The sequence below is a fragment of the Malaya genurostris genome, chromosome 3 (assembly GCF_030247185.1).
Source record: "Malaya genurostris strain Urasoe2022 chromosome 3, Malgen_1.1, whole genome shotgun sequence".
NCBI classification, from domain to species: domain Eukaryota; kingdom Metazoa; phylum Arthropoda; class Insecta; order Diptera; family Culicidae; genus Malaya; species Malaya genurostris.
In genome coordinates this window covers 83,716,300-83,731,627 of record NC_080572.1, presented here as the reverse complement: position 1 = coordinate 83,731,627, position 15,328 = coordinate 83,716,300, and the positions used below count along the sequence as shown (strand labels likewise).

General features: G+C 37.0%; 2 protein-coding genes across 2 annotated transcripts in view; one reads left to right on the top strand and one right to left on the bottom strand.

Moving 5' to 3' along the window:
* The window catches only part of LOC131435572 (sialin-like), a 41,761-nt gene that overhangs the window by 19,789 nt on the left and 6,644 nt on the right, over positions 1-15,328 (top strand). Inside the window, exon 2 of the mRNA XM_058603599.1 lies at positions 8,959-9,027. Coding sequence (XP_058459582.1) covers positions 9,006-9,027 — 22 coding nt within the window. The 5' untranslated portion in view covers positions 8,959-9,005. The remainder of the gene's footprint in view (positions 1-8,958; positions 9,028-15,328) is intronic.
* LOC131435571 (chitinase-3-like protein 2) lies at positions 9,227-11,583 on the bottom strand. Its single transcript, XM_058603598.1, has 5 exons — positions 11,282-11,583; positions 11,000-11,217; positions 10,707-10,940; positions 9,451-10,640; positions 9,227-9,390 (listed from the first exon to the last, which is right to left on the bottom strand). Exons 1-5 carry the CDS (start codon positions 11,505-11,507, stop codon positions 9,306-9,308), a joined length of 1,953 nt encoding a protein of 650 aa, XP_058459581.1. The 5' UTR covers positions 11,508-11,583; the 3' UTR covers positions 9,227-9,305.

Sequence of the window (15,328 nt, the reverse complement as noted above, 5' to 3'; positions counted from 1 at the left end):
TAAAGTTTATTAAATATTGCACATCATCACTTAAACCGGCGAAACAAAACACGCAATAAATTTTCAAAACTGGTCTCAAAACTACACAAATCGATAGCCATTATCAGTAGGCAACTAAACAAACTGATTCCGGCTATCCTGGTTCCCGGTCTCCGGTTCCGGAAGCACCGGAAATAGTGGTCATATATACCAAAATGGATCTCACTAACTTTTCTCAGCGATGGTTCGACCGATTTCCACAAACTTAAATTCAAATGAAAAGTCTCACGGTCCCATAGGTAATTCTAAAATTTCATTTGGATCCAACTTCCGGTTTCGGAGTTATAAGGTAAATTGTGTTCACCGTTTCTTAGCAAAGCAAATTCATTCTGTATGTTATATCAGTTAATGCACAAACAATCCCTTGGTTTTGTTCAAGAATCAAAGAGAAACATTGTGAATAGAATACCACAGTATTATATATGAGAAAGGCATCATTACACCACTAGGTGGATTAAAACAGTTTTCTCTGAAATTAATTAATGATCAATGAATTGTATTCTCGCTGATATTTTCCGGATCCGCAATGTTGCCGAACATGCATCTTAAGCTCTGAAACACGTTGTTGTGAACAATCCGAATCAATCAATTATATTTTCATAATTATCATTAGAAGATTCTTCAAAAAAAATTACTTGAAACGTGAATAAAAACTAGAAAGTTTTTTTTAGGAGTTAACTAACATAACCTTTTCAATTTGTACTAAAACAAACAAAATTAAGAAGAATTTTCCCGTTTTTCGCAATTTCGCTATAATTGACGGTTTGAAATCTTCAGCACACTTAGCACTCTAGTTCCGGAACCGCGAGTCGGATCCGAATGAAATTAAATGGCAATTTATGTGACCACAGTCCCTTTCACTTGAGCTTAAGTTTGTGAAAATTGGAGCAGCCATCTCTAAGAAAATCCAGTGAGTTCCGTTTTGAAGTTTTCGACCACTATTTTCGATACTTCCGAAACCGGGAACTGGGATCCGGTATAGCCGAAGTCTGTTCGTTTAGTAAGAAGCAATAATAACCTACAAATTAAAATAGTTATGAGCCGATTTTGGAAGAATGACGGTTTGCCATTCTAAACACACTTAATCCTATAGTTCCAGAACCGGATGTTTGATCCAGATAAAATTAAATAGCGTATTCGTGAAAATCGGATTCGTCATCCCTGATTAAATAAAGTGAGCTATCCGATGTTAGTTTGTGTGGTATTCAATTTACAAGACCTGGTAACCTCTAGATAATTCACTATTTTTGAAAAATTAGATCATTTTTACATTTCAAGAATTCAAGAATCTTCTGTGAAGCAAATTTTTTATTTTACACTTATGTCCATACCAAAAATAAAAAACTTCCATGGGACAGTAACGTTTGCATAAAAATTTGACTTTTTTCGTATGATGATAAAAAATAGCTAAGACAGATAATTGTTTAAGTCGAAAATGGCGTAACATTTTGTGGAGTTGTGAGATCAAAAATTAATTTTTAATTACCTCAGATGGTAAGTGTCGGTTTGTCAGACGGCCACCAGATACTTAATTTCAACTGCAATTCCCCGTGAAAACGGTTGAACGCGGTGGTACACAAATCGGGGTATAAAAATGTACCTCTTTCAGCGTGGTAGGGTACATTATCTTAATCTCAGGAATCGTGGATTCAGTAAATTGTGTGAAACTACTAGAGAATGTTATGTTGTCTTTTTCGGAGAAGGATATATTTTGAAATGGAACTTTCAACAAGACAATGGACGAACGATAACGAAACTATAGACTGTTGCTATGTATCAAAAGACGCAGAGGTATTGCTGAAACAACTGCTAATTTAAATATTGTGATCGATATGAGTGATTGGTTTTTAATTTAACACACACGTCATAATCTGGATAGAGATTTGAGATGGCTAATTATCACCAATGGTCGAATTGCTTTATTCTTAAATGAACTTTGTTTAAACAGTTAGTCATACAAATATCAAATTTTCGTTTGAAAAAATCTTTCGTTTCCCATATATATTTTGTATGTTTTAAAATGTTTTTGAACGTGAGAAAGTATCTGGTCTATACACTTGTTCGATAGTAATCGGACATGGCATGACATGGTAAAATAATTTGAAAGAGTTATGAATTACACATGAGCAAAACCATTGTTCACGACGAGAAGATTCGGAAGTAAGAGAACCCTAACAGGTGTAAAAACCGCAATTAGAAATTGAAATAAATAATTTTCTTGATGCATATGGGAGATCCTAGAATTAGGCTTCTCTATTCTGTCGAACGTTCAACAGTGAATGGAGGATAGGAGTTATTTTGTCAGAGTAGAACATTTCGATTCTCAAATTTTTTACAAACAACGCATAATATGTAGATTATTACATGCTCTCTGGTTTTCGATTAAGAGGATCGGAATTCTTATTGGTTGTTATATGTCTATGATTTGTGGATTTATGTATCCAACCGATGTCAATTCAGTAGATCATTAGTGAAATCCGGATTTAAGAATATTTTATCCAATGGAATTCCACACCTGGAAATGCGGATTTTTATCACTTTCCCTTAACAACCAAATCCATCCTCCTCACCAACTTACCACCAATACATTTTTACTCCTCACCTAAGTGAAATCTTTTCCACCGGGGCCAAGGTGCGTCGATTTGAGCTTTTAATTTATTGTTTCGAATCAATTTATTACACGCCTGAAAGACAGACAGTACTTAGTATGTTGAAGATCGTTTGTGTCGCATGAGCACACGAAAAATACTCGCTAAAATATGAATCGTTCAAATTTCGTGTGCTTCGAGGACAAACTTCAGAAGTATACAATAAATGCATGATCTGTTTTTATCACTTCTAATTAGTACGATTTTTGAGTAACTCGAAATTATCATAATGCTGTTAATTTGAGTTAACAAATATGTTCCGATAAGTTCAAAGGTTTATTGGCCCTAAAAACAAGAGCCGTGTTACCAAGCAAAAACTTCCCAATCGCTCGTTACATTACGTATAGTTTTATAATGATTAATGATAAGGTATCCGGTCTGTGTTTGGTATTTAGTGCCTGACAGACACTTAGCTATCTACATAGCAGCGTAGAACGCGATTTCGGAAGATCGCATTTCGATGATCGATTCGTTGCGCCCTTGCATGTCAGCTTCAAGCAATCACACTGTCCGCTGAGGAATTTTCAATATATTTGCTCAATTTGCAAATGTGTACCGCAGAAATGGCACCTATTGTATCTGATGCTTTAATATTAGCTAAACTGATTTATACAAACTTAGACTCAAATAAAAGGTACTAACGTTACTAACTACTAATGTTAAAAAATGCACAAAAATTGCCGATTATTCATGGGTTTACCTGCACCCTCACTGACGAATCTACCCATGTAGCATCAATCATAGTAACCCATAAATCAGCAGACAAAATTCGACAGCTCCAACTCCATTCAGAAGTGTGCGAGTTCAAAGAACGGCTCCCCGCCACGCTGAAAACGGACATCGTGTGGCACTTTGTGGACGCCGGATACGCCCGTTTCGGCATATACAACTATTAGACAACAATTAGAGCATCGAAAGAAAGCGCAGTTCCGGGTAGCCGACGACCTTGAGCGACAAGAAGCTCTAAAGCAGGGGTTCCCAAAGTGGTCGATATAGACCCCTTGGGGTCGATATCCTTTGTGCGGGGGTCGACGTTAACGAAAACTGACTATGGGGGTCGACGAGGTCTAGAAATCGACCCCCTATTTTTTTAAATAGAAGTTGTTATTTGAAATATTCATGCTAAAAAAGTTGTGTTTATTTGACCATCCGCATAAATTGGTATTTTACATCAATATTTAAAAAACAAGAAATTGAATTTCTAAGGAAGTTTTTAATGGGGGTCTGAGGCCTAAGTTAGTTTTTGTAAAAGGGTCCATGACCAAAAATAGTTTGGGAACCCCTGCTCTAAAGGAAGACCGAGGGAAAAGTGGTTGCGTGCACTTGGCTGGGAGGTCGGTGAAACCGGCCAAACAGTGAAAAAGTACCTGGCGAACAAGAACACACATGTCAGGAAGCGGAAGTCGCGTCTACTGGTTTCGGAGCTGCAGGCAGTGACGCTGCGCCAGCGGCTGAAAAAGATAGTCAACTCGATTTCTTTGTGAATTAGGACGTGGCGGTGGTGATGGAGGACGAGACCTATCTCACCCTGGATGAAAACGACTGGCTGGACACTTCGTGTTTTACTTCCCCTACGAAGGAAGTGAACTCCGAGGTCTGGCGTCGGCCCAATACTCGGAACGATCGTTGAGGCAGATGGAGCGACTGAATATCGATGTGGTACCCAAGTCGGCGAACCCACCCAACATTCCCCTAGCTGCGTCCCATCGAGAATTTTTGAGCTAATTTGAAGCGTAAGATCTATTCAAACAACTTTATCGGGAAAACTGTGCTGGAATTGATAAATAAGAAAACCCATGTTTTCGTCTGCCATGACGTATGTTCCGGTTAACTGCTGGAAGGCCGCTAGCAAGAGCGTGGATTTTTTTGCAAATAAGCTTAAATAATTACCTTCCATGGAAAATTTATCAAAAAGGCAATTCCAGAAATGCTTAGCAGATCATCAGACTCGACCTCGACCTCGATTTTTTTTCTCAATAATTACAAAATAATCCGAAAAAGTTGAATAAAAAAAAATAACGGTTTTAATTTTTTTTTTGATGATTTTTATTTTAAAGCTGTTATTAAAACCTACAGATTGATGGCTATCCCATCCGTGCCTTTTGAAAAATTAAGAAGTTACAGCTAAAACAGTTAGTTCTTCTCGTTGTAATTCGGAAACCGTTCATCGTACAAAAATGGCGTCCAGGAAGAAGTTGTAGGGAATCAATAGGGCACTCTAAAAGCAACTACAAGGATCAGCCCCATGGAGTTTTTCGAGCCATTGATGTGGAACAAGGCAACCAAAATTTCTAATGATCGACATTTTCAATTAATCATCATACTTTTGAATCCGCAAATGCACGAGAGTCTGCTTAGATTGATCTGTATTAGGAACCAAAAACCGAACACGCAAACCCAGAATATAGACTCTATTTATCGGAGATGGCTACACCGATTTTCACAAACTTAGATTCAAATAAAAGGTCTTGTGGTCCTATACAAAATTCCTGAATATTATTTGGAACCGACTTCCGGTTCCGGAGTTATAGGGCAAAATGTGCAAAAAAAAATAAAATATGTGTTCTAACTTTTCTCATAGATGGCGCGAGCGATTTTCACAAACTTAGATTCAAATGAAAGGTCCTGTAGTCCCATACGTAATTCCTGGATTGCATCCGAATTCGACTTCCGGATCCGGAAATATAGGGTAAAGTGCGTTGTTAAAAGTGTATACCATCACTGAAAAGAGCGAAAACCCGTTAAAAGTTTTCTAAATCGACCTAAAATCTTCTCCAATTGATAGTTTTCATCAGTAGACGGTCAAACAAACCGATTCCGGTAATTCTTTTAAGAATCGAAGAAAATTATTTTGAAGAATGCCACAGTATTATATTTGATAGTATGATTGATACGAGAAAGGCATCATTACAGCACTAGGTGGATTAAAACAGGTTTTTGGTTGGCTTTAGTAGTAACAATTACCCGTTTTTTTGGCATTAAAAATGCCTTACTCTTCACTATACGGGGCCGGGTGTAAATTAAAAGTTTCAAAAATAGCCGCGTAACCTTTTTGTGTCATAATTTTGATCGTTAATAACTCGGTCATTTGTTGATGGATTGTTATAATTTAACAACCAATCGATTCGGAAACTTTTAACTTAAACATGTATGTTGACGTCGTTTCAGTATTTCAATAGCATACTATTGAAAAAATGGTTGGAGTCGACCTATGTTTTCATCCACCAATCCCTGTTGTACAAAATGACGTCAACTTCTTGTTCGGCATAGGAGGCTTTGCGTCATGCATAAAAAACACCGCATCGTTCTGCGTAGTATGAAGAGAAATCTATAAATATATGCTGCACAATATCTCTTTGCCTAGTTGATGTTTGACTGCGGATGAAACAAGTAGCTCGTCCAGTGAGCTGATGACTGGATTGTATATGCGTTCACTTGCTGGATTGTCGCTTTTGCATTATGTGTTGGTGAAATTTCCTGCTGTCTGCACAACACTGCTTCGTGTTCGCTTGAATATCTTATATATCATCTAGCTATTGAAGAACCGAATCAGCGTGGTTATCGGTTCTTTTGAAATATCCCATGTATTTAGCAAATTGTTGGTCGATTTTGCCATTAAAAATGCCTTACACTTCGCTTCCCGAGGCTGGGTGTCAAATTAAAACATGCAAAACTAATCGCGTAACATTTTTCTGCCATAATTTTGAACGCTCATACCTCAGTCATTTGTTGATGGATTCATATAATTCAACAACCAATCGATTCGGAAACATTTAACTTGAACTTATGAGATAACGTCATTTGAATATTTCAATTGCATTCCATTGAAAAATTTATTTGAATTGAGTATTTTATTTTGGTTCTCTGGTAACTATCAGGCTAATTTAGTATTAACGGCAATAGATCTAATTCGGATCTAATTTGCAGCGCTTGTTCCTCGATGATTTGTTAATGGATTTTCCTCATTTAAATGATTTCAAAGCTTCAATATTGTAAGCTTAAAAATGTTTTAATTTGTCAACGGATCGGTTTGCATACTTAAATCTCCATTCCCATACGAACAAAACGGTGGCGCGAAAATGGATTCAGTATAAAGTTGTGTTATGATGATAATCATAGATACTTCTTCTTCATTATATGTGACTGAACAAGTTGTTGTCCCATCAGGAATTAAACGCTTCAAAAGATTCAAAATTAAATTCTGAAACTTATCTAAAAGCGGCCTCCTCGGTTTGATAGTATAAATGAGTTCCACAGGCTCACATATACAGTACAATTAGATGCAATATCATATAGTATCAAAGATAAACTAAAGGTAAGTTTACTTGCGATTTTACATGATCAAAATTGAATATAATTAATTATCAAGAAAGAATCTAATTGTCAATTTTATCATTCGCTAACAATCTAAGCGCCTCAACTAGAGCAAGTTTGTAATTAGTCAATTGAAAAAGTTTTTAGTTTAGTGTATCATCATCATTATCATCTTTATTTTTGTATTTATTATGAAGACCCTAGAAACGTTCCATTTTTAATGTTATTGTGCTCGGTCGTGTCTTGAATACAACCCTCTGATTTTTTTTTTCAAGTTCTTTCTGGATCAGTACAGGATATAGATATTTTTCTAATTGATGCCATGCCACCTAAAAAATAATACACGATTTAAATAAATTATCTTTACTGACTTGAAAAAACTAATAGCGCTTCTATTTTTTAGAAAAGCTAAAAATCACCTGTCTTTGGAAATGACACTTAAGCTCTACACTTAAGACAGTAATAAATAGAAATTAAATAGCCGAGTATTTTAGTCATTATTCATTAATAGACAAAGACATAAACAAATAGTTGATTGATTTAATGTCAGTCCATAATTTTGTAGAAAATTCCAGTGATCCAAGTGCATTTAATAAGGATGACAGTACTAGACAACTAGATTAGTTCTAGCTAAAATTTAAACAATTTTAATTCATTTATAACTTTTTATACGCGAAAGAAAGTGTAGCATTTTATTAGAGTACTTTCTTTACATGACACTTGGCCATGCTGGTTGAAAAGTCGATTTTCATGGTGATTGCGTGGCTTTCTTTCATGGGAAAGGCATGAGGTTTTGCAAAACAACACATTATAGATAATCTGTGTTAATAAACTACTTAAAAAAACTCACAATGTACATTAAAAAAGAACTACAGCCTCAAACCTTCAGTACCAAAAATAGTATATCTATATTTTTGCCTTTCTAATATAAAAAGGTTATGCAATCTTTGTGAAAAATCTTTGTGTGATATTTGAACCGCGGTCCGGAGGGCTGAGTTTCATGTACCATTCGACTCAGTTCGTCGAGTACGCAAAATGTCTGTATGTGTGTATATGGGTGTATATGTATGTAACATTTTGTTGCACTCACTTTTATCGGAGTGACTAAACCGATGTTCATGAACTAAAATTCAAATGAATGGTCTTGTAGTCCCAAAGTTACAGAATTTTATTCGAATCCGGCTTCCGGTTCCGAAATTACAGAGTGATGTGTGCAAAAAAACGAAAATAAGTGCACTAACTTTTCGTAGAGAAAAGAGAAGGTATAATTGTTCCATCAAAGTTCCTGAACTTTATTTTGATACGACAGGGTGATTAGGGTAAAAAATCTTATTTCAAATTACTTCTTCACTCTTCTCAGATATGGCGTGACCGATTTCAACAAACTTAGCTTCAAATGAATGGTCTCGTGGTCCCAAATACAAAACTTCCAATTTTCATCCGGATTCAACTTCCGGTTCCGAAATTATAAGGTGAAGTTTGTTGAAAATTTGATACCGTCACTAAAAGTGGCAAAACAACACACACAAAAAATTAAACTTGCCTCAATGCTACTCCAATCGGTAGCGATTAACAATAGACAACTAAACAAATCGATTCCGGCTATCCTGGCTCCCGGTTTCCTATTCCGGAAGCACCGGAAATAGTGATCATATATTCAAAAATGGATCTCATTCGCTTTTCTCAGTGATGACTTGACCGATTTTCACAAACTTAGGTTCAAATGAAAGGTCTTATACCTGCAATAGTGGAACTCACTTCGTTTCCTCAGAAAAGGCCTAACCGACCTTAATACTATTTCATTCTGAAGGTTATACTAGTTTAAGGACAAACCTTTTTGTTTTCAAAGAATAAAAAAAAGTTTATTGAATCCCACACATTTATATTTGAGAATATAAGTTATGAGAAAGGCATCATTACACCACTAGGTGAATTAAAACAGTTTTTTTTATTTCAGATCAACAATAACTTATCTGATTCTGCTTATTGCTTGGAACATCAAAGATGACACCGAAACAGCACAAAGGTATGATCATATGTCTATTTTATTTTCGTAAATCTTTTGGATCGCAAAATACACGCCAAGTTGGACCTGATCAGCTTCTAACATAGGTACTTTAAAATTGGAACAGTCAACTTAAGCCTTTTTCCATTGATTATGGAGGCAACACAAAACAAACGACCATAAGCGTTGGAAGTCAATCACTGGCGGTTAAAGTCCTATCTGAACAAAATAAAAATCTTATATTTAATATCATATTACAACATAACAAATATTTGACGGTCGATGAAACTGTTCCAGTTTTATACTAGCGGGGAACACTTCTGGCTGACCGGGTTAAACACGTATCCGTCGGCACAGGCGAATCTATTCTCTTCACTCATCGGACTGAAATGGCAAAAAAAAATTGTAGGGAATTTAACAGTGAATTCTATGGGAGATACTTACAGTCCTTGCCGACACAGATAATAGTAGCGAGGATTGCGCGGATCGGGAATGATTCCGTCATAGGGACAAACGGTTTGAGTTGACTGAATAATTTGATTGTTCAACAAGGACAAAAGCTGAGACATGTTATTTGTATCAGTTAGCAGCTGGATTGGTGCTGCAGTTGTTTGATACGTTGCCGTGGCAACAATATTCGTTAATGGTTGTTGAGGTCGGTATGGTTGTAAAGATGGTGACACTCCTGCACTAGCCGTTGCGATGATGCCTATCCGGGATCGTTCAGGATCAAATTTGGCGCAATGTGGAACAGGTTGAATCCTCACGTCGGGTTCGTGCTCGGAGAAGAGTGGCCCATAACTTGAAGGAACGTCAGATTCAGAAAACAATACGCTGGAACCATCCAAGGGCGAATTCTGTTTCACAAAAGCTTGATCCGAATTTGCTAGTATCACTGATCCAAATTCCTCTTCGGAAATATCTTCATCCTTGCACCCACATGGAGGTAGCAGTACCGGTCTCCTGACGGTGTTTGTAGTAGTGATTGTTTTATGACTCGTAAATCGAGGGGCCATGAACGGTGATTGTCTAGTCACGTGTGAAGACGCTTTTTTGTCGTGTCCAAACAAATCCTCATCATCGTCATCGTTTATTCGTATGTCCATATCTTCCGGCGAGTCATTACTCAAAACACTGAGCTGGGCTTCCATTTCTAATGCGTCTAAATCTGCATCATCGATACTCCGCTGTGTCACAGTAGCCGAGTTTTCAGGTAAGATTTGATGATTCGCATTTAACGAAGCCTGAACCATTCGAGTTATAGGATATGACCCGTCACCACACACGTCAAGTGGGTCATCTTCGTCATAGTTAAACACCCCGATTCCACCCAGTAAATGGCTAACTGCATAATCTACCTTCTCCTGGATCGATTTACTATTCTCATACGAATACCAGTTCTGTTCTCGGAATGCGTACGGACACCGAGCCGTTTCTTCGAATACCTCCAGCGAGCCACTGTACAGTTTCTGACAAATTTTGTAAAACGGTCGTATTTTCAACCTCGAAACAGACGTTCCTAATCGATATTCGTTCGGTTGAAGCAGCTTATAGGTCAAAGAGTTAGTCTGAATAACCATGACGATCTTGTCACCACTTAAACCTGCGCGCTTCCAGGCGTTGATGTGACGGTCCTTGCAATGGAAAGATAAATTGTTTTTTTTTAAGAGAAGGAAGAAAAATATCATTCTATCACATACCACACTGTTCGATGAACCCTCTTTCAAAGGATACAAAGGAGCAATCAAGGACGTTTTCTTCAGTTTTTTAAATTCACTCGTGCACAAAATCACATAATTCGCCGCACTCTCCAGATCTTGCACAAGATAATTTCGTCCAATGACTGATGGATGACTTGGAACTGTAACCGTCAGAACTAACTTTTTTTTATCACATGCCACCCGCAGTTCCTTCAACAAATTTCCATAGTTTTCCTGAAAGAAATTATATACTAATAAGGTATTCGCATATTTGATATACCTTTCGGTCGAACTTTATCTGTTTCCGTGGGATATAACCAAGCAATATCGACGCCGCCAAATCCACTGTTCGTTACGAAATTAATCACATTTCTTACAAAAGCTGCTCGCCTTGATTTGTTCTCCACCAAGTGCGAAAAAAGCTCAGAAGGTACTGTGCTTCCACCGAAAGAGGCAAGCAGTTGAACTCCTGGTCCTATCTCGTGCAATCCATCCATGGTCGAAACCCTCGCTGCATAGATGAGACAAACTATGAACAATTTGAACACTGAATCGGCCCAAACTGGAAAACTCACATGCTCCATCCCGCAAAGAAAGTGGCTGCCCTTCGGGGCTAATCATTATATCGGTGACTATCACGTATGCACTAGAGACATCCTGCAGATTCAATTTTGTTATATTTTCACTTTTCACCGTTAAAAACAACTGAGAGCCAATGGTTTCTGCACGGCCTGGACAAATAAAAACTATTGCCAGCGCTCCAACCCAGAGACCGATGCTCTGAGCCAACATGCTGACCATGCGAATAACTTGAGGGTAAAATTCTAGGAACACCACAACTCGCAGGAACTCAAGATACCGATAGAACTGCGCGCGAGCCAACAAACGGAACCGTTTTTATACATTTTACAATCAAGTTTTCTTTAAAAAAAAACAAACTACCATGATCATGTTATCTTCTATCGCACACATCCCCGAAAATGTTTTGTATACACCGTCGTATGTAGAAATAACCTTCGGCAAGCGGCAGAAGTCAAAATTTTCAAAACCCCCAAAACGAATCGTGCTGAAATGCACATTCTCCCAAATTCAAACGTGATTGCAGGCTTCCCGAACTTACCGCTAACACAAATTCGTTTTCATTTCGGACAGTTCCGCTGTCGATAAGTGAAGTTGTATGGAAAAAAAACACTGGAAATGTGCTTCGGATGCAGTTGTAAAGCTTAGCTATGACTCGGATTCGATGCATTTCAACTGTTTCATTCACGTATTTCACATCAACAAAGATCTTCGCATTGTCCCGAGTTGGCGGTTCAATGCATAGGACGCTGGTCTTCAAACCATTTGTCGTATGTTCGAGCCCCGACCTGGAAGGATTCTTAGTGTCAGTAGGATCCATAGTACTAGCCATACAATGATTCTGTACACTAAGAATCGGTTACGAAGACTATTGAAACAGAAAGGCCAAATTCCACGAAAGGAATGTAATGCCAAGACTTTGCTTCTAAAGATCTTCGCATTGTCTATCAAAATAAAATAAGATTTATTTTTAATAAATATCACTGAAGTTCTCTTCGTTTCCACGAACATCAAATAAATCGTTTACTTCATGAAAACAAAAAAGTTTAGAGTCAAAACCGGTTTGTATAAGAACAATAATAGTTACGTAATCAAAATGCCAGCCGCACGATGGGAAATGATATTTGTTGATTTGACCACTACTTCTGGTGCTTCCGGAACCAGAAAAAGGAGACCAGAACGTCTATAATGAGTTTGGTTGATCATAAACTCATAAGACTTGCAAAGTGGAAGTGATTCAAGTTCAGCTTTGATGGTATCTTATCTTTTTTAGTAGTCTCGCATATCACTATATGCCATTTCTTACACTCACTACCCTATAACTCTAGAACTGAGAGTCCGATCCGATTAAAATCAAACCATTGGACCGTTTGAAATTTGACTTAAAAGCCTTTTACATATACGTACTAAGAATGAATATTTTTTAAACGGTGAAGCTTAAAAACTATGAAACCAGGGTACGCCGCGGTTGAGCATTAATGTAAAAGTTAGGTTAAAGTGTATGCTTTTGAATGAGCATAAGTAGAGCACTCTTGCACAAAATATTGAATTTCTGGATAGTAAAATAATTAATTTTTACAACATTATTGCTTTCAAATTTTAAACACCAAATTCCAAACATCAACAGTTTAATTGACTGCGCATGTTTAGGCACCAAAAACCGTATGTTTTTTCTTATTCGAACATATATCTATGGAAAATGTTCTATCATAAGGTTTTATTCATCCCATCTTCCGACCTTACCATGGTTTAAAATATTAGGTCAAGGAAAATTTTCAAAAAATCGAAAAAAAAATCCCTTAATTGTTATAAAATAATCTTAGAAATGATATAGAATTAGTCTTGAAGATACACACGACCGAGAAGTTGGGGACGCCCAGACACGATTTGTCGCGAATGAAAACTTTGTTGGGCTTTTTCTCAAAACCACGTTTATTTCAACTGGGTTTCACTTGTATTTCAGAACTATCGTATGGGCCAACGTGAACCAAAAGGGCATTTTACTCATCAGATGTCTGTCTCTCTATGGTCGAAACTACAACCATAAATATTCATTGTTATTTAAAAAAGTTAATTATAATTAAAAAGGCAAAAAGGGTCTAACTTCGAAAATGGACCGCCATTTTGTTTTATTGAAATTTTTCATTCTAGTTCCGACCATAGCTAAATCGATACAGAATGTATAACTGTTTGCTAGTTGCTTTACGATTATTGGCTTCCAAGAAATGATGACACCCACCAACAAATCGAACGAATTTGAGCAGCTGTTTTCATAGCCGCCATATTGAAAAAATAAATAAAAATGTATGAAATTTAATATATGTACATTCATCTATCCTATCTACTCATTTTTGAGTAAGGGACAAAGCTGTCGAAATTTGAGTATATTTTACTCAAAATAAGGAATATTTTTTTTATTTTCAAAATTTGAGTTTTTTGCACTCAAAATAAATTAATTCTTTTTCGTTAATGTTTATATAAAAGGATTCCCTAATTAAAATCATTCTTCTTTCTTTCAAATAGGAAGGCCAAAAAAGTGATTGAAAACCGTTCAATTTGACCGCATTGGAATCAAAATTGAACGATTTTGATATCTTTATGTAGGATCTCTCACTAATATATTGTACCAAATTTTCTAAAGGCATCTTCGAAAAATTCAAGATGAAGAAAAAACGTGCGGTTTGTCGGCTACGTCACTTCTACAATTATATCTCCGAAATCGAACTGACATTTGCTCTTCGTACTTGATCCAATAGTAGCTTTCAAATCAATAGTTGCACTATTTATGTACCATTTAATTCCACTATTTCACTGTCACGTTATTACACTTTCACAATGTCACTATACTTTAATGAAGCATAACAAACGGTACAATACAGATACGCGTATTTCGGAATGTTATTTACATCCTTCTTCAGTGTATCGGTTTTATATGTTTGTTTTCAAACTTATAATAATCCCGGTTCAGGAATCAGAACTAATTGGCTTAAGTGGCACGTTCCCCTAGTTATTTGGAGAATTGTGTCTTGCCGTAGCTTCTCATCAACTTCCTGAAAAGAAGGAATAAAAAAAAAGGATAAAAGGAACATGAAAGGGAATCGGGAAGTTGGTGAGGTGGGAAAACAGCACAAGACATAAAGAAATACATCGTTCTGCATCCCCGAAAGGATGCTGAACGATCTGCAGGTGCCAAAATGCTCGGATAATAAAACCTCCAACCCCCGAGAGGATTTAGAGATTTTACAAAAGTGACACCATTTTGCATTCCCGGAAGAATCCAGAACGATTCGTAGTATGTATGAGCCGAAGTAAATTCGGCATCCCATAAAGGATGCCAAACAATCTGCTAAAAAACCTATTTAAGGTGAATACAGAAAGGAATCATTCACTCCAGGAAGAACGACTAACCCTCCTGACTATAGCTCCTTTCCACATTGGATGAGAAACGATAGAATATTCTTTAATTTTAGCTCAGCATACACAGACTCTTCCAGATCTCGCAAAAGTTGGACGCATTCCTGCATTGACTATGTGCAGGTTTATACTGCTAACAAATTCCATCAAATCAGATCCTCTCGAATTTATATCTGTGCTTCCCCCAATGATATGGTGAGCATTGATGTCACTGCCGATTATAAGCGGTAAATCACTTTTGCTGCAGTATGATACAACCTTATTGAAGTCATCGCTTGGCGAAGGTTGGTTATGCGGTAAATATGCCGAACAATAGACATATTTCCTGTCTATGCCATCAATAGTCATACCAACTGTGACAGCACAAATATTCCGTGTTGTGAGCTCCGATATGAGAGAAACATCGAAAGCACTATTTGCAAGTATGTACGCTCGAGGTATTTCACGTGGATTAGTCATACCGTTTTTGTTGAAGACAACAAAGACTGGGTTTAACAATTTTCCAACGTAGAAGTTTTCCTTTTGGAAATATGGTGCTTGAAGAAAAGCTATAGAAGCTTTACCTTCTTGCAGAAGTCTGGATAAATTCATAGTTGTTATACGACTCTGACTCCGAGTAAAACGAACAC

Excerpts from the sequence above, each read along its gene's own strand:
- LOC131435571 (XM_058603598.1), bottom strand. The coding sequence starts at position 11,507 with ATGGTCAGCATGTTGGCTCAGAGCATCGGTCTCTGGGTTGGAGCGCTG. Across the intron at positions 11,218-11,281 it reads TTCTTTGCGGGATGGAGCAT|CGAGGGTTTCGACCATGGAT; the intron begins GTGAGTTTTCCA and ends TCATCTATGCAG. Across the intron at positions 10,641-10,706 it reads AGGGTTCATCGAACAGTGTG|GACCGTCACATCAACGCCTG; the intron begins GTATGTGATAGA and ends TTCCATTGCAAG.